This window comes from Planococcus citri, chromosome 3, assembly GCF_950023065.1.
Source record: "Planococcus citri chromosome 3, ihPlaCitr1.1, whole genome shotgun sequence".
Taxonomy (NCBI): Eukaryota; Metazoa; Arthropoda; class Insecta; order Hemiptera; family Pseudococcidae; genus Planococcus; species Planococcus citri.
The window spans coordinates 15,249,390-15,274,565 of record NC_088679.1 but is presented as its reverse complement, the minus strand read 5'-3'; the positions used below and the strand labels follow the sequence as shown (position 1 = coordinate 15,274,565).

The following is a 25,176-nucleotide window of genomic DNA, read 5'->3' as shown; positions in this document are numbered from 1 at the left end:
AAAATCCTCCCCTTCAATAAAATATAAAGGGATGCAAAGCCTCAAAAAATTGCAGGAGAGCAGCAATTTCTCCCTCTACATGTGCCCCGAATTTTATGTTACGAGTAAATTCCATGGTGGCATAGTAAAGGGGAATGTTACGTAAATCCTTAACTACCTGCGGGAAATTCCTCATAATAACGCCGAAAAAAGGAAAGAAAATAACTACCTACTTAAAACAATAACTCGGAACGATTGTTTTTGAAATATGACTGCTATATCGCATCGGGAAGTGCTATCGGTGAATTTTACTCACTCACTCAACAATTGGCGAATTTTTGAAAATCACCAATTGGCCATTCGGTAAATATTTAGTTAAAATTATGGAAATTATTAGTCCTGAAACTGATCTCAACTCCCTCGAAACGAATTCCACGTTTCCTGGACATTCTGGAGTCCCCTATAACACAATTTTCAATTTCTTTAGAAGGTGTGAAAATTAATTCGGGTTAGGTACTAGAAATCCAGTTGTGGAATTCTCAATCTGTTTAGAGAGTTAGAAAGTTGAGCTAGATTTCCAGGCGGGGCGTATACCTGGAAGGTGTTTTTTTAAACAGAATTCTCTAAAACGTTTGAGTAATAAAAGACACTCGAGATGTCCCCCTGTAACTCCGCTTGAATGTGGATAAACCCTTTAAACAGGTTGAGAATAGGCTACAACTCAATTTTCAACTTCCTAAATTGATTTGAGGAGCTGAGAATCAAAACTCACATTTGCCACCATAAACGATTTTGAGAAAAACGCGAAAAACTGAGTTACTTAGTAGTGTAGCCAGTTGAAAAAACTTATAATACCAAAATGAATCATTAGATAGCGCTACTAGAACAGGATTCCCTGTGTTGACTGATTTTCACCTAGCTCCCTTCTGCTTTAATATCCAGACAAAGAATGGCAAATGTGAGTTTTGACTCCAAGATTTGCAATCAAATTTTTTTTCACTGTTTTAATTACGACGATAGGGAAAAGTTTGATAACAAGCTGAATTTTGGTACACGGGGGTTTTTTGATACGCTGAACACGAATTTGGGGTGTCCAGGTGAATCCGGTGTACGCTTCCCCCTTTTTTGTGGACCTTAAGCCCCCAAATTTGTTTTTTTGCGTTCAAGTCCGAAAATATGCAATTTTATGCAAGATTTATGTTTTTTGGGTCGCAGAATACGAATTTGACAATATTTTTTTTGTAGGGGTGGGGGATGAGGGGGTTAGGGGGCGAGAAATTCAAAATTTGACTATAATGATGTGTGATATGTCGAAATGTATGTTTTTGAGGGTGTAGATCACGAATTTGACAATATTTTTTTTCGTAGGGGTCAATGGTGGGGGCTGAGGGGTGAAAATGGTTAAAAATTCAAAATTTGACTATAATGATGTGTGACATGTCGAAATGTATGTTTTCGTGGTTGTAGATCACGAATTTGACAATATTTTTTTCGTAAGGGTTGATGGTGGGGGATGAAGGGGGTGAAAAATTCAAAATTTGACCATAATGATGTGTGATATGTCGAAATGTATGTTTTTGAGGGTGTAGATCACGAATTTGACAATATTTTTTTCGTAGGGGTGAATTGTGGGGGATGAAGGGGGTGAAAACGGTGAAAAAATTCAAAATTTGACTATAATGATGTGAAATATGTCGAAATGTACCAAGTATGAATAATTCAACTGAAAGTGAGTAATTTTCATCAATTTACTCGATTTTAGTTTGTTATAAAGTCATTATAGAGGTTTAATTTACGTTAAAACTCCGTGTTTTGCCTATTCTGCTACATAAATAGGAATAGAACAAATTTTTGCACGTAGATGCACGGGAAATCCCAGGGACTAGTACTTCAGATAGTGTATTTCAAGATGTCATTTGCCATTTTTGCCCCCGAATGCCCCGGCGACGACAACAGTCAATTATAGTGAAAAATCATGGTGAATTTTGTTTAAATGTTACAAATTTTTTCTTCCAGGGACTTTGACGGCTCTCCAATAGAAAATTCTCAATCCCCCACCCTTCACCTTTTCTACACCTTCAAAAACGTACATTTTGACATATCACACATCATTATGGTCAAATTTTGAATTTTTCACCGTTTTCACCCCCTTCATCCCCCACAATTCACCCCTACGAAAAAAATATTGTCAAATTCGTGATCTACACCCTCAAAAACATACATTTCGACATATCACACATCATTATGGTCAAATTTTGAATTTTTCACCCCCTTCATCCCCCACCATCAACCCTTACGAAAAAAATATTGTCAAATTCGTGATCTACAACCACGAAAACATACATTTCGACATGTCACACATCATTATAGTCAAATTTTGAATTTTTAACCATTTTCACCCCTCAGCCCCCACCATTGACCCCTACGAAAAAAAATATTGTCAAATTCGTGATCTACACCCTCAAAAACATACATTTCGACATATCACACATCATTATAGTCAAATTTTGAATTTCCCGCCCCCCCTAACCCCCTCATCCCCCACCCCTACAAAAAAAATATTGTCAAATTCGTATTCTGCGACCCAAAAAACATAAATCTTGCATAAAATTGCATATTTTCGGACTTAAACGCAACAAAACAAATTTGGGGGCTTAAGGTCCACAAAAAAGTGGGAAGCGTACACCGGATTCACCTGGACACCCCAAATTCGTGTTCAGCGTATCAAAAACCCCTGTGTACCAAAATTCAGCTTGTTATCAAACTTTTCCCTATGGAATTTTGCAAACAAAACTAAGTTTTCATCAAAACTCACATTTGCCAGTGAGTTTTGATTCTAACCCTTGGTTTTGAAGGTGAATTTCACACCAAAATGACTTTGATCCAAAAAAACCGAATATGTCACATTATAGAGAGTAAAACGGTATATCCAAATCTGCCATAAAACGGTATTTTTTTTTTTTTTTTGGCAAATGTGAGTTTTGATTCTCAGCTCCTCATTTCCACACTTTCTAAAAAGATTTGGAAACTCTGGTGAACTCGAGAATTGCGCTTGAGGCCCCAGAATCTGTGGAGATGTTGAAATTCACTTCGAAGAAGCTGATGTAATGTTTCAGAATTAATTTTCTAAGTAGGTAAGTATATAATTTTTTTTAAAATAACACGAATCACGGAAAATAGTAATAATTATTTTGAATTTTCAAAAAACTCCAAAAACCAAAAAAAAAAAATAATTAGGGTGGCTGAAATTTTGGTAATGGAGGCTTTCGGAAGATTGCTTTGAATGGATTCAATGTCCAGAGTTTTAGAGAAAATGATCGATTTGCTCTTCGATTTCACATAAAAAGCAAGCTGAATTGGAACGGCGTGCCTTTAACTTGCGTTATCTAAATCTTGAGCGATAATCGTGAAGTTCATGTTTTAATTTTTTGCAAATTTTTGAAAATAAAAAAATTGTATGAAGATTTTTTAAAACCTTTTTGTGGAATATTGTTTTTGAAATAATAAATGATCTGGGTAGTGTAAATATTTACTACTTACATTCTGTGGCCTTCCATAAAGTTTTTAGGGTTTTTAAAAAAAAACTGAAATTACTTACTTTGAAAATGAAACTACTATGGAAACTAAGGAAATTACTTCAGTGTTACTTTTTTCTTTTCTGTGGAAAGGGGTTGATGTTTATTTTTTTGAAACTTGAATATGATTTTAAAAATTTACGAATTATGGAAAAAGTAGGCAGATCAGAAATAACATAATTATCTAGTCTTTATGAAAGTGAGAGTTTGAAAGTTTGATTTTTTGCTACGTTCATTTGAGCTTATTCAATTGTTTTTTCAGTTATTAGGTCGTCGTAAGAAAGGCCATAATGAGAGGAGAGCTGTCTAGAACTTTTCTTGAGGATCGTAATTCACGATTCAACTTGAAAAGTCGTCTCCATTGAACTGATACAATTACAAATTCGCAACTGCCTTAATCATTGTAATCTGACACTTGATCCATTTTGTTTCAATTTGCAAAAATCAACTTGGATATTGCTGAAAACCCCAGTTTTGAGTAATTAATATTATAGCATCTCCGCATTGTTCTCTACAATTCTTAGCCTGTTAAAATAGAAAAAGTTTACTTACTTACTTTAACGAACATTACTGAGATGTACGAAAAGATGGATTCTTGGAAAACTCTGCTTCCAGTAACACATATCTCACTAACTGGCTGCAGCCGCATCTCATTCATAAAGGATGAATTTTCCTGCCCTTCTATGGTACCTAGGTACTTGTAAATACCTACATTATGTTATGATTATTTGTATTTCAACGTCTACTTGGGTAATCCTTTCGATATTGCACAGAGAAAATAATCTTTTCAGCAGTGTCGCGTTGTTGGTCGCGCAGCACAGAAACAATAATTATAAATGACTCGGTCGCTTGTCGGGGGCTTACTTTGTAAAATTGCTGAAATTAGCTCGCCTTGTCACTGAAATTTATCGCTACAAAAGGTACTCGTTTTAGTGAATTTCTCGCATGTATGTCTATGTATGTAGTACTAAGCATTGTATATGTACACATAATATATCTACTTTGTGTAGTACATACGTATACAGAGTATGTGGTAGTGAGTATTTGTACTCGTAGCATTACGTTTACACGAAAAGCTACATAAACCGAACATGAATCTAGAGCTTAAATTAATGTTCGTTTTTATTGCTTTTTTTATTAGTAAAAATTACTGCGGAGCGTACGAGCTGCGCGTTTTATTTTTCCTCCACAATATATTCGCCCACCCATATACGAGTTTTGTGGGTAGGTATTCTACAGATGAAAAGGGGCGACGAGCTAGAGTAAATTCTTTGCCTGAGATATGAACTTGCTTTTTTGCGCGAGTTGTGTGATTCTCGGTGTGGATTGCCTTCTAGGTATCTGAATCCAACAAAAGCTGTTAGTAACTAATTTACTCTTGATGTTTGTTTGTACAGTCAATATAATTGGAAAATGAAGTAAATTTATTGCCTTACTTATTGGTTATAACACTTTACGTTTACTTCATAGACTATATCATCAATCTATATGTGACTATTAGGGTGGATCGCCCCCCCCAAAGGTTTTAAGATGTTGCCCAAATTCATCAGAGACCTTTATTTCGAGTTTAAAGTGAACCAAAAAAAAAAATTGTAACTCCCTAGGTACCTCTGTAGGGGGGATGTGAGCTATAAAAAAAGGGAATTTTTGGAAAATCGTGTTTTTTTTGTTTCTGTTGCTACTCGCTACCCAACCTGTTTTGGGAAAAATAACACAGTCTCAAATGAAAGTACTGGAGATTCTGCGTTGATCTACGCTATTGCCGTCAAAATCCAAGACCACTTTTAGGGTTCTACTGAGTGGTTGAAAATTTTCAAATCACTCATTTTTGGGCAACATGTGTTTTGAAATTTTTTTTTCTTCGCAAACACGTTTACCTATTTCGTATTAATTATGCCAAAATATTGAAAGCTATCATTCCAAAAACTGAGGGAAAATTTTAGAACGCATTGGTGCCAATTTCCCGGTCGTTATTGCCAATTTAAAAAAATATCATAGGATTTTAGGCGATTTTTCTCCTTTTTTTGAAATTGGTACCTAATATTGACCGAAAAATTAGAACTACTGCGTTCCAAAATATCTTCCTGGTTTCAGGAGTGGTATCTTTCAATATTTTGGCGTAACTAATGCGAAATATTTGCAAAGAAAAAATTTTCAAAACACCAATTTATCCAAAAATGAGCGATTATGCTGATTTTTACTTGCTCAATAGATCTCTTAAAAGTGGTGGTCTTGGATTTTGACGACTTCACACTGGTTCAGGTTGACCAAAAATCAAAGCATCGATATTGTAGACGGGTGAGTAGATGCTCATTTAGGAGTCATTTGAAGCGCTGAAGCCCCAAAATGAGCCCTCATGGAGGGGGACGGATGCTAAGAGGCAAATTTTAAAATTTTTCGAGTGGGATATTGAAATCTACATCTTTTTGCATCTAAAATTCATTTTTGACGAATCTCAAATATTTTCATTTAGGATTGGGCCATATTTTCCAAAACAGGTTGGGTTAGGGACTAGAGCGAAAAAAACTACAATTTTTTTAGAAACTTCCCCTTTTTTAGGGACTCATATCTCTTCTCCAGGGGCACCTCTCCAGAGCTGAAAATGTTTTTGAATAATTTTAAACTCAGAATAAAAATTTCTCGAGTTATTTATTCTCGATTCAACTATTCAACGAGTTTATCCTTATTTGGGTAGATTTCCAGGCAGAGATGTCAAGTACGATTTTTTTAACCAAAATATTCTTTTTAAGAAGAAAATTCAGATATCAAATTTTGGGAAAATTCTTCGAAATTTACACGAATAGCTGTATCCTTTTCTAAAATCGCCTCCCCTCCCCCTTCCCTTGGCATCTGAATTTCGTCATTCCAACTGGGTCCAACTCATTCTGGAGCCTTTAGCACGATTTTCGATTTCTCCAGGTCCTGGGAATTAATTTGGGCAGCTAAAAATCGAGTTATGAATTATGGTGGACTTTTTTAAAGGGTTTATTCACATTTGAGCTGATTTTCAGAAGGACCATCTCGAGTGCGTTTTCAACATGGATATGTTTATTGCGTCGGAGGTTACTCAGAAATTTGTCTGACACAGATTCGTGTTATGTTGACTTTTGAAGGCTTGGAAAAATTATTCATACGTACGGCTTTCTCACATTATATCAGGCTTTTGAAAGCCTGGAAGAAAATCTATTCAATAGCGTTTTGGAAAATTGAAAAAAATCTTTGATTTTCTGACTTGTCGGTTTTTTTTTGAAAATCACGATGGATTCTTGGCATTATGTCAGACTACTTTTGAAAATATCAAAAATTTGTAGGTATGAATTTTCGATATACGTAAGTAATATGTCAAGGAAAATTTCATTTGAGACTTTTCGACTGCATGTTTTCTGACTCTAAAGAATATGAAAAGTTCTCGAATTCTAGGTAAATCCTTGAAATTATGCCAAACTTTTAAAAACTTTGAAAAAATGACCAATTTTTCACATTTTAATAATATTATGTCAGAGTTTCGAGTTTTTTGTATGACTTTTAAGAACTTGAAAATAATCCTGATGAATTTTCAAGATTACTTACTATGTCGGTCGGACTGATGAACTCTTACAGTTCGGAATGAATTACTCCATTACTGTTTTCCTATATTTTGATATTATGTCACACAATATTTTAGTCATCTAATAACTCGGAAAAAACTGATTTTTCATTTCTGAAAAATTTTCGACCTAATGTCAGACTTCAAAAAACTTTGAAAAAAATCAATAATTTCTGAGATTTTGATAAGAATTGAAAAAAAACTTGATAAATCTTCAATATTCAGAGCACAGATTTGAAAATATTTTGCATGGCTTTTGAGAACTTGGAAAAATTACAAATAATCCAAAAACATTAAGTTCGACTTCAAAAAATTGAAAAAAAATTGGCCAATTTTCAATAATTTAGAGTAAGCTAATTTTAGAATATTGGATAAGACTTTTGAGAACTTGGAAAAAATGTCAATTTCAATTCTTGACATTATGTTGGACTTTTGGAATCTGAAAAAATTAAACAATTTTTGAAATAGACTTTTAGTTCAAGTATCAAATCTGACCTTCTAGAACTTAAAAATGACTTTTATGATATTTTCTCCGTTTTTCTATTTTTTTTTTTTTTTTTTTTTTTAATTATTCGTGATAGGTATCTAAACATTTAGTTAATTTCAGCAAAAAACATTATCCATGATTTGAAACTTTCCTTGGAAAGGAGTGAGTCTTCACAAACATTTTTTGTCAGCATTCTCAACTTACCTAGATCATTAGAATCAGTTGGTCAGGAAAATGCAATCGAGTTGTCCACCTGGAAATCCACTCAAATGTGGCTAAATTGGGTAAACAGTTCTAGAACACACCACAACTCGATTTTTACCTGTCCAAGATAATTTTCTCGCGTTCTGGAGAAATTTTAGAATTCTGGAGAAATTTAAGATTGCGCTGGGGGCTCCACAATGTTCAAAAATCGTGAGATTCAATTCAAGGGAATTGATATCATTTTTAAGACCTTGTCATAGGGCAGATTGGCCCCACTGCCGTAGGTCTAGGTAGTGCTTCTTATAAATACTCCCTATATTGAAAATATTCGGTAAGGTGTGTAGTTATAAATAGAATGACGTTTCATTTGTACATTGCGTACCTGCCATCAGGTCATTGAACTGAACCCTTCATATAGATGAGAAAAGGTTCGAGTCAATGATCGGAGGATCGCGGAATGTACAACAATCGCATATACCTATATGTAGGTATATTAGGTAGGTAAGAAAAGGGTTTGCGGCTCTGTACTTTGATGACATTTATTACTTTAAATAGGAAAAAGAGTCGTAAATCATTTTGATTTACAATCTATACGTGTACTTAGCAATTGCGCCAAAAGTATCACGTGGTATAGAAGAAGAAGATCTCTGCCTATATAACGATCTATTTTGGCGGTAAATCTTCACTTTGTCTCGGTAATACGCGTTAGCTGGTTCCTTGTCGTGTTGATGTAATCTCAGGCCCATGGGAATCTTAGTGATCTCCCAGCCTAGTCTTGTAGCTAACCCACCTTGTGCGTGGTTAAAGTAATTTGTTTTTAATATTTGATTGATCAGACTGATGATCAATTAAATAGAATCTGTTTGGTACTTCCCGATGTATCCGGACATCGGCGATGCAAAGTGTTATGTGTACTTCTTTTAGTCAAGTCCTGTTGATGCCTTTAGTGGTAGGGAGGCCCCCGAAAGAGACAGGAATACACGTACTGTGTTCTGTAAATGGTGAGATACATTTACTACTCATTACTTAAGTGTTAATCATTGTTATTTGACCATGGTGTCGTAATGTATGATTATTGCTTATTAATTTAGCTATTAGATGTATTATATTTAAGAATCTTTCATCACATGTAAGGTAAGTGCAGCTAATTACGCCACCCTAAGGTTTGAGGTCATTTAGTGGGGTTAAAATGCATCTTTGGCAAAAATGTGAATGAACCACTTCAAAGTACATCTAATTGGCTACCATTCACAAAAAAAAATTTTCTTACCCCTCCACCATTACCACTCATTTCCTCCAGAAAATTATTCACAAAAGTGGCAAAAATCATTTGGCATTTTGGGCATCTTATTGGCTACCTTTCCCTGAAAAAAAAAAACATTTTGTGATAGTATAGATGGCCCGCATCGGCTTAGGTGGTTCCTATGATAGGTACCAGCTATAGGGATGCATATTATACCTACTTATTATCGTAAATGGAAACGTGTTAACTATTTAGTGAGTTAGAAATGTACAAATACTCTGTATTCGTACATATGACGTCACAGGCGGGTCAAAGGCGGTCAACCCTTCTCATTTACTTGAGTATTTTATTAGACAAGGGTTGACAGCCTCCGCGACATTTATGGCTCGAGATAGGAAAATAAGAACATTATTTATCAAAATTTATTGTAAAGAATGCTCACTTTTTGGCAGGTCGCGGAATCCCTTTGAAATCTACCGATGCCGCGAGCATTTCTTACCCCTTTTTACCACGTGACTAAGGGGAGGTCCCTAATTAACCCTATTTTCTATAAATTGAATCGTTTTAGCGCCAAAAACCACTTGGCTCCTAAACCTGCAGTAAATAGGTACCTCGTCGAGAACGTCTGTATCGGCGTGATTTTATCATATTATTTCTCATCCGATGATAGAAATAATTTCACAGTAGTGATGGTGAAAATCATGGTCTACTCTTTTAAGTTACGCCACTCAGGTCAGTGGATAATTATTTGGTAATTTGATCATGGATCCGATGATCATTAATTTGTATCTTTTTGGCAATGTCCCCCTGAACCGGTCAGGCATACATTGTGCAAAGAATTAAAATGTACCTCGTTTAGTTAAGTGCCATCGCCGCCTTTAGTATTCGTAAGGCCCCTGATAAAGATGGTAAACATGAACAGTTTGGTAAGTAAGTTTGAAATAACTTACTCATATCTAATTAATTTAGCTTTATCAATTAATTAGAGTAGATGGCTAAGTATACCACAGCACTTGGGGGCGTGGGTACTTGGTCAATTAATTTATTAACATATCTTTCGAATGGAGTTAGTTCAAAATTACATCTTGTTCTCTTTGGTTCAAATTATGTATTTTTACCCATCAAAGTTATATTTGTAATCGATAGTTTTGGAAAATACAAGTGATACTTTATGGTACTTTGATGTAAAAATATTCTATCTCTGCCTTAAAACGGCTCTTAGGCAACCATAAATGTTTGTAAAAGGATTTAATGATGTCTTTGTAAATTACGTTTTAATAAAATGATCTTAAATTGTTTTGGTGTTAGAATCTATTTCTCTCGTCATCTCATAATAATTGCATATAGTCGTTCAGCATGATGTTTAAAAAGCCTCTTCTATTGAGCTATCCTGGCAACTTATACTAATATTTCTCCCTTAGGAAATATTAGGAAAAAACTAAACACCTAGGAAGGGAGATTTATCCTCTCTTTTTATCCAAGTCCTGCTAGAACCCCCTATATCAATTTTCCATTACCCCTCCCCCTATTCCACCCCCTCAATTTCTGAATATTATTTACCAAAGTGGCATAATCATCAACATATCGCACCTCGGAAGTAATAAGGTCACATCTCGAAAAAGTGAAATTTTACAGGAGAGTGATTTTCTTCTTTTTTTTAACTTGATTCATTATTTTTATCAACATATTAATTGTGAGGAATGAATAGCACCTCATTTTAAAGATCTGGTATCCTACCTTCATTTAGCATAAGAACACTTTGAAAAATAAAATCTTAAAGAGGAAATATTTCAATGTTTGGAAAACATTTTGAGTTAGAACCTTTCATTAAAGTTGATGTGGAGGCGAAAGGAAGCGTCCAAAAAAAATTTCATGTGAATAAAGTTGTAGAGAATTGAATTTCCAATCGACATAATGTCGTTAGTTTTTTTCTACAGTGCTTAGTTTTTGAGTTTTTCTCAAAAAACTAAAATTTCATTATAAGTATGTGCAAATTCATTTTTCTGAAAAGTGATCAATTTAAAAAAATTTTTCCATTTGGTACAAACCAATAAAAAATGCACTCCTTGTGACTATTTCTAACTGACAAATATTCAAAACAATCAAAACTGTTTGTTAACACTTTGTATGTACAAAATTTGCTCAAAAAAGGTGGAGTTTTTTGAGACGTCACCTTATAACTCCAAACAACTTGCAATGTTGTTGGGATTTTGAGTTAGGCCATTTGGATTTTTTACATGATCTAGATAATGTACCCAACTCAAAGTGTTATTTTTGGTTGAGGGGGGTCATACAAACCCCAAAAATGCAAAAACATCAAAATCAATTTTTTTTGAGATGTGACCTTATAACTCCCTAGGTGCGATATGCAGGTAATTCCGCCACTCTCCCCCCACCACCAAAAAATTATTTAAAATTATTGATAAAAACATCGCTAGAAATTATTTCTTAGCATTTTGGACAAATATGTCTAAGTCCTGAAAGCGTTTTGTTAAAGTGGCGTAATTTTCAACATTGGTACTTTTGTATATTTTTCAACATTTTGATACCTACTTTGAGAAATAATGAAAAACTGTTTATCACATTGAAATCGGAATTAAATTTACTACAGGAAACATTTCTTCAATAATTTTTTTTGCCCTTTATTACCCATACAACAATGACCATGCTAATTTCGATGTGAATGTCGACCCATCCACATCCGTCACTTTTGGATGCCTCATGTCGATGTGAATTTCGACCCTATGTCGAGCTAATTGTCGATGTAATTGTCGACTGATGTTGATCTGCATTCGTGTCGACAATTGGCTCGACACAGGGTCGAAATTCACATCGACATGAGGCATCCAAAAGTGACGGATGTGGATGGATCGACATTCACATCGAAATTTATGTCGACCTCCGACTTTGTAAATTTATAAAATTTGAGTTTAAAAATTTATAATTTTTTTTTTCCAAAAATGATTTCCTCTGATGTAGCTATTGCTCGTGCTGAAAACAGCGTTGATGCAAAGACCACTTCCGAAGAAGTACAGACGAAAAGTCTGTATAATCAAACAGTCGAACAGAAATTTCTTATATCATAGATGGTGCAATACTTTATCTAAGAGTACTAAACTAATCCATTTTTCATGTCGACATGTCGATGTTAATGTTGATGTGAAATTCGACATCAACAAATACATCCACAATATCAACATCATATCATCTAAAACTCAAAACTGTGGAAAAGTGAATAATTTCGTCAACGCCCTAAAAAATTTGTTTTCCTCATTGAACAAGACCATATTTTTGAATGTTTACTAAACTTTTAAACACTAAAACAGAAATTTAAATTCTGAAAAATTGGTCGACATAGTTGTAGATGTAAATTTCGAGCATCGAATTTTACATCTACATGTCGATCTGGCATGTAGAGGTATCAGAAATAATGAGAAAATTTCGAAAATTTTCATTTATTTGGCTTTTGTACGGACAGAAGATTCCTACTAAATAATTAATTGATCACTTTTCCATCATCATGTTGGAAAAAACGTAGTCGATGTAAATGTCGACGTCGACAATTGTTGTGCGGGATTACAGCAGTTTTCCAAACTGTGATCAATTTAACATGATGTTTTTTTTTTGCATCAAATTTACGAAAAAGCGAGCCATAGATCAGAAAATTATCCGGTCTGGTGATATTTTTAGTTTTCCTACCTTGGCTTTAACAGTTATAATCACCTAAAAATCGTCAAACGGCGCCATGTGCCCGTTTACCATGAGAACTGCGGTAGTGGTGTAATTGCCAACGTGGCGTAATTAGCTGCACTTACCTTACATAATTTTGCTGATATATCTGTCTGCAAATAGTTAGATCATTTACTTGTCTGAATTCATTCATTTTCATACCACATCGAGAGGTGTGCTACACAGTGTATGCTAATAATGCTTGTAAATAGTGTAAATATACATAATAAGTAAAATGAGTTTTATTTATTATGTATCTCGTAATTAAATGTGTGTAGTGCAGTTAGGAAAAATCAGCCCTTCTGAGCTAACTAGGCATCGTGTAATTATTCCCCGCCTAAGGAGTAATTATTTTTTCATGGTCGTCATCGTCATCGTCATCGTCGTGTCGTCATCGTCATCGTCTCGTGTAGATTTTTAAAATGCTAAGCAATATGCAAAAATAATTAGCTACCTATGCTTATTTGTTTCTGAATTCCGATTTCAATTCAAAACTTTATTGTAGATAATATTGATATGAAAATGAAGATAAAACGGTGAGGAAGTATGTAATAAGCCAAAACTGAAATTGTAGGTATAACTTTGGCGGGTAACTTTCATTTTTTTTTTTCAACAAAGAAAAACAAATCGAATCGGTGAAGATTGTAATTTTCCAAAATAAAATATAACAATATTTCGTTTAGCAAAATTCCAGAGATTATTATGAATTTAATTTTATAAAAATCGGGCATCTTTATAAGTACATAGCTATACAAGAATTGAAAGGGTAAATTCAGAAAAATTAATAATTTTTCAAAATAAAATAAATTGCGATATTTTGTGTATGTCTGAGGTGAGATTATATTGATCATATCATCAAGATTTGTTGAAGAACTATTCAAAAGCATACAGCATTAGAATTTAGATCGCCCAATAAGCAAAAGGTAAATGCAAAAACTCTCTTGCAATCAGCGAATAGCTGATGGCTTGTTATCTGAAATGGTTGTACAAAGTAATTCTCGTCTCCTTCCACCGTCAGTAGTTTTTCCTATCCCAACTATATCAACCGATTTCCACAATTTTCAATAGATAAGTAAGCACTAAAAAAAAAGTGAATTTCTGATAACAATTGATTTTGAATATTCAAAAATTCGCCAAAAATAGAGATATCGATTCCGGAGGTGGACACCTCGGCTCTAGTGAGGTTCCCTTATTAGACTTCTGAGTGTTGTGAGTCATCTTATGAGACAAAAAAATCGATTTCCAGACAAACGAGCCGGAATGAGTTATGTCTTTAATAAATTATGTGTAGGTACAAAATATGTATTTTTTTTTCCAAGTCAACAGCCCCAAATAATTGTGTGTTCAGCTCGTTAAAAAAATCCATCCATGGTGAGCCAAAAAAAACTTACTCAAAGAAAAGCTGCAGATGGCTGGGTAATGGTAAATTCTTGGGGAATGAGTATCGTATAGAACAATGATCCGAAATCGTAGACGTAATAAATTTCCAGCCAGCAATTCGTTAGTACGTCGGTATGGTACCTAAACGCGTTACTTTTCGGTTTGGAAAAGTTTTTCGTTGAATCAATCATCGTGATAAAGTGTCTTAATTAGAGCATCGTCGATACGTACCATGGCAAGGTTCGGAGACACTCGGAGAAGGGTGTTTATTGATTGGATGGCGAATATCCATCACCATCGAGAGACAATTTCATTCATCTCCTAATGCTATATATACCTATATGTTTTAATGTATAGAAGACACCAACAATTGTGACCAAAAAAAAAAACCGACTTAAAAACTTGATATTTTACGTGTGTTTCAGTTCCCGTACACAATGTAACGATCGTGGAAGCAGTCCGGGGTACGGAATTAGGCCATCCGTTCGTATTACCCGCAATTACAGTGGGGTCTTCTTTGACGGCAACTTGTATCGCTGTTGGAGGTAAGATATTCATTAAGATTTTCATCGTAGTAGTAGCGAGTGAGGGATGAGACGAGATGAGGTAAAGTTGTAAACATTTGGGTCAATTTTTGATCAAATATGCGCCGAAAATGTACTTTATTTTGAAAGGAACAGTTTTTGCGCGGATTTAACGCAATGTGCTGCTCGGTATATAGTTTCCTATTCTGTGTATTTTAATCTTCGGGTTTTGAGAGTTATGCGCCAAGATCTAATTGGAAATGTTGCTCCTTGTGGATGAAGCTGTCAAATGTGTTGGGTTTTCAGGGCGATGAGGGATTGAGGGTGAGGGATGCTGGGTGTGTATATTTGTAAAGCGAAAAGAGCGATTAACGTAACAGTTGATTGAACTTTCCCTCTCTTTTATCATACTACATGTATGAAGATGAACGTATCTCTCTTTTGAAAACGTATACGGTAACGAGATTATATTTTCGTCGTGTTTGTGGAAAAATAAGAAGCTAATACTCGTTAAACATCTGCGATAATAAATTCTGGCTGCTTTATAAACCTCCATCATCATCGTACGAGATGTGGTCGGTTATTGTGTATAAAATGTATACAATATCCCGGTAGATGGATATGTATTTGTAGTGGCTAAATTTCGGTGACTGAATATTGTGTACCTGTATAGTAGGTATATGGTTTATAATAAGTACATAAATAGCTTACGTGCGTGTAATGGTTTCCACGAATCTTAATATAATTCGTCCGAATCCTGTACTTTCGAATGAGTTAATTTATGACGATTAACATATGGCTGGAAATTCGAGCAGATTCATCGATCGGTTGGGTACTTGATTAAATATTCCATATTTGTATTATTATTATCATCGGATATGCGTGTAGGTAGGTCGAGTGTAGATACAGGTATATGGAAAATATACCTACAAGGGAAAAGTTATCACCGATGAGAGATCAGCTCAGTTATAGGCAGAGTGGGTACCTACTGGGTACATTTCATTTAACATTATCTAGCGTGTGGAATGGTTTTATTGGTGGAAATTTCCGTTCGGAGAATTAACATATTACGCGAAAGCATAGATGTATTTTATTGTAGGCGAAGACGACGAAAAATACGTACTCTCTCGCGATATGTGACTCAATAAACAGACGTGAGAAATGAAACTTTGTAGATGATTTTTTTCTCGCGATGAGAAGAGTCTATGTGCAGTCTTTTCAGGTTCGAGTTGCGAGGAGGAAAAAGACATTACTCGAAAAAGATGTGTATTATGTGTAGAGAAAAGATGTACGTTGGTAGTTTTTTTTTTGGTGCCTTTTTATGTATATGCTCTTAAAAAGTTTATAAGATGGTGTAAAAGCATTATGTGAATTCGTGCTTGAAGTTGGCCTTGATTTTTTTCCATCATTTTTGGCGGAATGTTTTTTTTTTGTTTTTGAAGAAATCTTCTATTTTTTGTGCACCTTGAAGGATGGCTACAGTGAAAGTGTGAAAAGCCAGATTTCTTTCTTTATTTCATTCTTAGGTACTATACAAGAACAGTATTCCAACTACATAGAAGAAAAAATTTGGAGCTGGCAAAAAAAAAATTAATCAAGCCATAACCAGGCCAAATGTTAATGCTGAATTTAATTTTTTGATATTTTTTGTGATGAGAAGCACGTCAACAGTGAGGGAGGGAGAAAAGGTCATGGAAAAAACCAGTATTTTTTTGAAGAGTACCATTTATGATTCTTGACTCATTTTTTATGGAAAAAATCTAAAGCTGGATTTTGATGCATAAGTAGATACTCTTCACTAAGTTACTGTTGTTTTTTTTTTTACAAATTTTAATTTTTTCATACGAAGCCGTCGAAGTCCTACTTTTTTGCTAAAGTTATCAAGGTCTCGTTTTCAGCCAGAAATACCAAAATAATCTCATATTTTATCAAAACTACCTCAAACAGTCTCATTTTTTGCAGAAAATTCTCACTTTTTGGCAAAAATTCTTGATTTTTTTATCCAACATTTTTGGAAAAAAATCGATTTTTCGTCAAATATTGCGGGAAGGTATCATTTTTTCTACCGTTAATTGCCAAAAAGTCCTGCTTTTTGCTAAAATTGTCAGTCTTGCTGTTTGCTAAAAATTGCCAAAAATTTTCGCTTTTACGAAAATCGACACAGAACTCTCTTTTTTTAAAGAAAAGTTGCTAAAGATGATCGTTCTTTGAGAGAAAAAATAAAATAAAATAATGTTAGAAAATCTTGCTGTTTTCCAGAAATTACACAGAAGTCTTAATTTTTGCAAATTAGGTAAAAAATATCAAAACTGCTCGTTTTTTTCAACCTAAAAACTGGAAAAAAATAACAAGCCACGCTTTTCAACAAAAACTCTCAAAAATTGCTGCTTTTTGTTAAAATGATCAAATTTTGGCTTTTTTACATAAATTCTTGCTTTTTAAAAAAATTACTGAGTTACGACTCACTTGTTTTTTCAAAAATTTTCTGGAAGCTTCGCTTTTTTGCCAGAAATTTGCTAATCGTTTGCTGTCTGCATAACAGATCGAATATGTTCAACAACATGCGTTCATTTCAAACTCTGGAGCAGGTTTGAGGTTGGTGAATTTTTTCTTTTCGTCTTCGATATTGGATGCTGTAAATAGCACTTCGGCCATCAAATTAAGAAAAGTAATCTCTTGCAGGTTGCCTATCTGTAGGGCGACTCTTTATAGAAATTAACGATCTTCAACTTCGAAGTAGTGGGAAAAGGGGTTGTTTGCTTAGTAAATTCTTGCTTTTTAAAAAAATTACTGAGTTACGATTCTAACTTTCTTTTTCAAAAATTATCTGGAAGCTTCGCTTTTTTGCAATCAATTTCCAAAACTCCTGCTTTTTGCTAAAATTTTTCAAACTCTTGTTTTTTTTTCAAAAATTCTCGTTTTTCAACAAAGTTTCTGAAAATTTTCGTTTTTTATGCATTCCAAAAGTTGTCAGAAAGTCTCACTTTTGTATCAAAAACTTTCAAAATTGTAAAACAAAATATTTCAATTGTAATTATGCTTCCTTTTTGTATGATTTTTTTTCTACGTTGAAATGTTTCGTTTACGTTTTGTCACTTTTTTGGTTACTTTATTGAGATTATTTGGTTACCTACTGAGATTATTGATTTTTTTTTGAGGCTGCGAGGGGGTGGGGATTCAAGTTGGAATTCTGTGTTCCATTCGAAGTGGTCATCAAACCATGTTCAAGAATAGCACAATCGCCAGGAATTTGTCGTAAGAATTACCTCATTTGCTAGTAATTTCAAGAAATTTACCATTTATGTACTTGAAAATAATTTATCAGTTAAATACTTTACCAGTTGATATCAGAATCACAAGTAATTATTGAAATTTCCATATCGAGATGATTTTTGCTTTATAATTTTCTGATTGTGTGAAACGTCCTATTTTATTAAAAACTGGCAAACAAGTTTTGTTTTTGGAAAAATTGTCAAAAAAAACCCGGTTGATTTATTCACAAAAATATCAACAAATCTTGCTTTTATACCTAAATTTCCAAAAAAGTCCTGCGTTCTGCTGAAAATTGCCAAATATAAGTAAGTAATCCCATTATTTTGCCAAAATTATGGGAAAGGTGCTGTGTTGACGAAAAGTCTGTTTTTTTTTTTTGTCAAACTCCATCCCAATAGATACTTGTCCATTCTAATACTTGAGTTGACGTTTCTTCCTTCTCCCCTTTTTTCCCTACTTTTCTAATACTTGTCCAATGTCCACTCGAATACTTGGGCTTTACTTTCATTTATTAATTATTTATCATTTTTTTCTCCAAACTGGGTGGGTTGGTAACAAAAATATTTCCCCTTTTTTCCCCTCTTTTTCTAAAACTTGAGCATTCTAACAATTGAGGTGGTCTTTATTAACCCTTTGGAGGTTCTCCAAGTTCCCATTGTTCGGGAAACAAATTGCTTTAATGGGTGTAATACAGTACCCTGCCCAATTGACCAAATCACTAAAAAGTTGAGCCTTCAAAGAAAAATCATGTTGGAAGATGAAAGTTTTGAAAAAACTCAAATTTTTTATTTCCAACAAAACAAATGAATATAAATTGGAAATTATTTTCAAAAATAATTCAACAACACGAGTAAAAAACATAAAATAAAAGCACTTTTTGAAAATATTTTTAAAGAATTAACGAGGGAAAAAATCGTAATAACGGTAGTAAAAAATGGTCGTCTGGCAGTTCACAAGTTGAGCAAAAATAAAAACTTTGTGAAAGAAATGCCTTTGACCAAAAAATGAAAAAAACAAAAATCTATACGTCACTAAGACAGGATTTTTCAACAAGTCATAAAATTTTGCTTTGAAGCACGAGATGTGGCATAGAATTTTTCTCCATTTTGAAAAAAAAAAAAACAATAAAAATTTTACCACTCAATCGGATGTTGAAATATGATGAAGATGAACGTAGAGAGAAATAGTGATGAAAGTAAACAAAAATATAAATTCATCTGCGAGTTCAGTCTGCCATTTCGTTCACGCTATGAATTTTGTAGTTTTTTCTCACTATTTCTCTCTGTGTTCATTTTCATATTCCAAAATTCAATTAAATGATAAAATACTTATTTTTTTTACAAAATGAAAAAAATCTATGTCATATCTCGTGAATCAAGGCAAAAATGTTCTTACATTAGTTATCCTCACTACAAAGCTCACAATTTCGCCAAATTTTGTGTCTATTTCAACCCTGATTTCCGACAAGATTTTATGACTTGATAAAAAATCGTCTCTTATAGTGACATAGAATTTTCTTTTGTTCATTATTTAAACAAAGGCATTTTTGCCAACAAGATTTGATTCTCGCTGAATTTGTGAACTGCCAGATGACTTTTTTTCAATCTTATTTTTATATTTATAATTCTTTTTTTATTCTTATTTATTTATTTATTTTTTTTTTTGAACGAGTGCTTTCGTTCAATGTTTTTGACACATGTTTTTAATCCATTTTTAGGAAAAAAAATCTGCCTAATTATATTAAATTTTTTTGTTGGAAATGTCACATTTGCGCTTTTTAGAAACTTTCATTTTTCAACAAAACTTATCATCGAAAGCTAACTTTTTTGTGATTTGGCCAATTGGGAAAAATAACGTAACACTTTTTATAGTGGATGTGAGTATTTCTCAAAATCCAAGTTGAATAGTTTGTCAAAATATTAGCCAAATGGCAATTATAGTTCAATTAAAGCCAATTGGAGATTAGGATTTTATTAAATGCTTGGCAATAATATTTTGGCGCCAAATTCGAAGAAGTAATCACGCAGTTTTTGCATCTGTGATGATTGGAAATTGTAGTACTGTGTTCATCAGAAATTTCAACTCAATTTTTAAATGGCAATAAATTTATTTACCTATTCGACTTCATTTTAATAAAAATAGTAAGTACATTCTATGTACTCACTTGATCAATTATAAAAGAAGTTCAAGAAAATATAAAATCAGCTTCAAGTTGATAAAAAGTTAACTTGGCAACCAATGCAACCATCAACCAATAATATGTTGAAAGCAAATGCAAAAATTATCTTGCAATCAGCGAATAGCTGCAGATGGCTTGTTTTTTCTAATGATTCAATAGCTGTTTTTTTTTTCTGTCGACATTTTCAGAAAAAAACATGTTTTGTGTCATAAATTCCAAAAAATCCTCTTCTTGCCCCATCTCCCCCCTCTCTTTCCAGTCCTACATTCAGACGAAATTTTCAATAAATTCCTGCTTTTTTACAAAATTGTTGTCAGAATATACCATTTTTGCCAAAAATCTTAAAAAGTCCCAATTTCTGTTAAAATTGTCAGAAAGTCCCGTTTTTCACCAAAATTGTCAAATAGTCCTGTTTTTCGCCTGGATTAAAAAAAAATGAATTCAATTTAATAAAAATCAGGCATTTTTCTGTGCATCCAGATGTGAAAAATCAATTTTAAATTGTTGCCAAATGTGTAAGGTTATTTCATTTGTTCTGGGAGGATTGTTGTTTAAAAAAAATAAATAACTTAATAATGAAAATATGGAGCTTTGAAGCATCTAAAACAAAAAGCCAAAGCTAAAACTCACTTGCAATCATATCAGTCTCGTTTCTTTTTGATTTTTAAAAATGATTTTGTGACTGTAACCTAAAATATCGTTTCAAAAAAATCATAGAAAACCGAAGTGATCTAATCGATTTGTATTTTTATACTGTGTACTCGTTCTTATATACCTACCCATCCATCTAAAATAATTCCTCCTTTCGAATATTCCATACCCTTGGAGAATTACTCCACCCGATGTAACGTGGTCCTTGCTCAGTAAACGTGTAACTTCTCACACACGCGACTCTCAAACACCAAAACCAAAATTACGGTTTTCTCAAAAAAGAAAAAAACCCTCTCTTTGGAAATACCTACAACAAACGCGGTTATATTTTTTCAACTCTTTTTATAACTTATATTTTTTTTATACACAAGAGAATCGTGTTTAAAGTGAATTTCTTCTAATGAAACCGTACAGGTGAGTGAATATCAACGTGAAAATAATTTTTCAGTAGCAAGAAAAAAAAATAAATAAGAGGTACTCTAGAGAAATATACCTATAAATAAAGCAAGCTTGAAAAAGCAGACGATTTTTTTCCCTTTCATTTCATGCCAAGATGAATGAGTTTCGTGTGTGTCTGAGAAAACTTTTTAATTTACAGGATTAACCACCGCCACACGTAACGAGGCTCGAGAAAAATTTGGGTTTTTTTCCTGTTGGACATTTTCTTTCACGTCTTTGTGGCTTGATGTTGGATGCGTTTACCTTATCAATGCTATAGACGGAGAATATCGTTGAGTAGCATGACGAAATCAAATTCAGTCTTTGAAACGTATTTTTGTGGCAATTGACAACATCCAAATTCAAAGAATCCTAAAGTGTCACTAAACCTGATAAAAATCAATGAAAAATAAAAACAATTCAAATCAAATCCCTACAAACACGGGGACAAATTTGAAAAAAAAAGCGATGTTTCAGCCCTGGAAAGCAAATCTTATGCGGCTGCAATCGCACCATTTACTGCAACCGCAGAGAGAATATCAGATTCCCTCTCGTAATTTAAACGCCTCCATCTTACCAAGTCACGTGTTAATCTTGTAAAATGTTACTTACGCTTTACAAAATATCGCACGAGCCGATTATAAATAACGAAGTGCCACAACGACAACCTTTGCGGAGGTACAGCTACCTACAAAAAAAAAAAGGAGAGAAAAAGCTCGTCGTATTTATGGGGAATTTTTTAATACTTGATGGTGGTTTGAAAACGACGAAGGAAAAAAATTAATTTATTCCATATTTCTCTCGACTACGTGCTTTTCTCTTGTCTACAAGAGTTATACTTGCTGTATAATTTCCCCTTTGAAAAAAAATCCAGTTGATGTGCGGTTATAAATGTGGTAAATATATCGATTCGAATGCGTGTAGTTTTTCTCGCTTCATCGAAGATTAACTAAGAGAAGCATGCTGTCTGTTTGAAACTACTTGAAAATGTAGGAATGCGGTACTTTTGAGGCTCCCTATATGTATAAGGAGGATAAAGGGGAGAGAAATCACTAATGATAATCATTGAGTGAAGATTTCTAAAAAAATAAATAAATAAATAAACTGAGGAATTTTCTGTAATAACCTACTAACTAGTTATTTACTTGAACTAATTAAAGAACTAATACCGATACTTAAATGCTAGCTTGTGGATTTGCTTGGAATGCTGAAGAAAGGATCACATGGCCCTTATATAATTGTAATATCCATGTCCCTATTGACAAAATTATGCATAAAAACAGGCGTGTTGATGCTTAATGCGTGAATTTGGACTTTTTTCAAAAATAAACATGCGATTCGGCCTGCGAATAGCATGCATAAAAGCAACGTTCAAGCATGTATAATAAAAGAAGAATTGAAAAAAATTTTTTGCCCTGGGCGGGAATCGAACCTGGGACCCGCGATGTCGATGTTTCCGCGTCACCTAACCCACTTGGCCACTTCGCTGCTTGTGAAGCGTTGAGTTATTTCAGCATAAATGTGTGTGCATTGTGAACTTATAAAATTTTTTAATTTTTCTTTCAAGTCCAAAAAGTGCACACATTTATGGGGAAATAACTCCACTCTTTGAAAGCAGCGAAGTGGTCGAGTTGGTTAGGTAACGTGGAAAAACAGAAACCGCGGGTCCCAAGTTTGATTCCCACTCAAGGCAAAAATTTTTTCAATTTTTATTTTATTTTATATGCTTTAACATTGCTCACGAGCGGTTATACGACTCGAGTCCAAATTCACGCATATAGGAAAATGGTGTTATCCTCCTAGCGGCCTGGAATGAAACTAAATTTTACCACAAGCATCTGATTTGTTGATTCGAATCTCACGGATGCCTGAGATTCAAACCAGTTATAAACCAACCAATCAGAACATTTTTGATAAGATTTGGTTTCAAACCAGGCCATTCAGATCGCGATATTATTGCGACAAAAACATTCAATGTATTTTAAATGGAGTTTCCAGTATTATTAGTTGATAGTACATATTTGGCTCCAGCGAAGTATTGAAGGACTAGAATCACTAAAAAATGTAATAATATTCAAACTTTTAAATATTGATAATACCTACCCAAGAAAAAGTAAAGAATATGATGATGATGGTATAAAGAAACACATTATGGTTGGTGTATTTCATGAGTCGCCTATCTTCTTGTAGATATATTAAAGGTAGATCTTGCAGTCATATTCATGTCCATAATTTACCACAATCATAAAGTAATTACTAGTTAATTATCATGATTATCAGAACTCCACTGTAATTTCTGATGAAGTGAGTAGTAGGTCAATCATTATGGATAAGTAGGTAATTACTACAGGACATTTTTAGAACTCAAAGAGTCTAATTTGTTCTCACAAATTCTCGATTTTAAATTTGAGACTGGCCTTATGTCCTAAAGAAACATAGTGAAGAACTGAAGATGCCTAATGCCGGGTTTGATACATTCAGTAGCACTTTGTAATATTTCCTGCACACATGATGGAGCAGAACACATGATGGTACCTCTAAAGTCAATTTTCCTAAACAGATTTTGCAAGAAGGCAAAAGACAGCTTGTTGCAGGGAAGTGTCCTATCCCTCATTCTTTTTAATATCTACACCAATGAATGACCAACCAGTTGGAGGTCCTACATGCCGCTTCCTTTATGTGGATGACTTGACGCTCACAACACAGTGCGACTGAGTGACACATTTGCAGAGGTGGAAGACATGCTGAATCAGGCAATTGGCAAGTCCGCTACCAAAGTACGCGCTCTACAGATGTCGGTTGCAGGCTGTTGGTTATGGGATATGATACAATAAACATTAGGATAACAATGGGTTTATTGTAAAAGTTGGCATACATCTCGAGAACGGAGCCTCTTAGCGACTAATGATGACCTTATCTGAAAGGGAATTTTATCCCCTACAATTTTGTTCATAACCATTTTTTCCCTGGGATTCACCATTCGTCAGGAAAGTCAACTTTTATGTCAAAAAACATGAATTTCACAAAAAAAGAACAATGTTGAATTCATGCATTTTGACATCAATGTTGATTTTCTGGACAAACAGTACATCCTACGATAATAATAGTTATGAACAAAATTGTAGAAGCTGAAATTTTCTTTTAGCAGAGTGTCATTAACTTTCCCTCGGATGCTTGGTTCTTGAGATATACGCACATAAACAGTGTTTTTCATATTTCGGCATTTGTATGTTTTGGCATAAAAGTTGAATTTCTTTGGAAAATGGTGCATCCTAACAATAAGATAAAAAATGTTATGAACAAAATTGTAGAGAATTAAATTCACTTTCAGATCAATATCATCAGTTTTTTAATAAGAAGCTCCGTTCTCAATATATACGCGAATTTTGATAGCATAAAATAAACTAACTTTTGGACCCCCCCCCCCCCCAGTATCCCAGTGATAGTATCATTTCTCATGAAAAATATGATTTTTGAGAATAATGTACATGTTACCGTTAAAGTATTTACTTCAGTTAATGTATGAAATAACTACCTAGTTATTTCATACATTAACGAAAAAGTATTTAATGCAAGTAAATTGTTCACAGTTTACCTAGGTAATGTATGAAGAATCTAGTTATTTCATGAAATAGCTAGATGTGATCAGTTGAATCATGAAATGAGCTATCAAAATTATTTCATTTAAAAAAATGTGGTTTTGAGCATGATAAAAAACAATGGTGACAAAAAAGCTTCCAAAAATTGAATAAAAAAATTATTTATTACAGCATGTTGTACTCCCATGGCATTTTGAGTTGCACTTCATTCCATTTTTTACACATTGCCAACGTTTATTTGTGCACTTCGTCATGCATTGACAGCAAACAAAGCCTCGACCATTGCCTGTGGCCTGTTCAGAAGCAACTGATCACAGCAAAACTGTGGT

The 25,176-nt window shown here is 33.8% G+C and overlaps 1 protein-coding gene across 1 annotated transcript in view; it reads left to right on the top strand.

The window, feature by feature from the left end:
• The window catches only part of LOC135841264 (nephrin-like), a 1,354,679-nt gene that overhangs the window by 822,820 nt on the left and 506,683 nt on the right, over positions 1-25,176 (top strand). Inside the window, exon 5 of the mRNA XM_065358143.1 lies at positions 14,609-14,728. Coding sequence (XP_065214215.1) covers positions 14,609-14,728 — 120 coding nt within the window. The remainder of the gene's footprint in view (positions 1-14,608; positions 14,729-25,176) is intronic.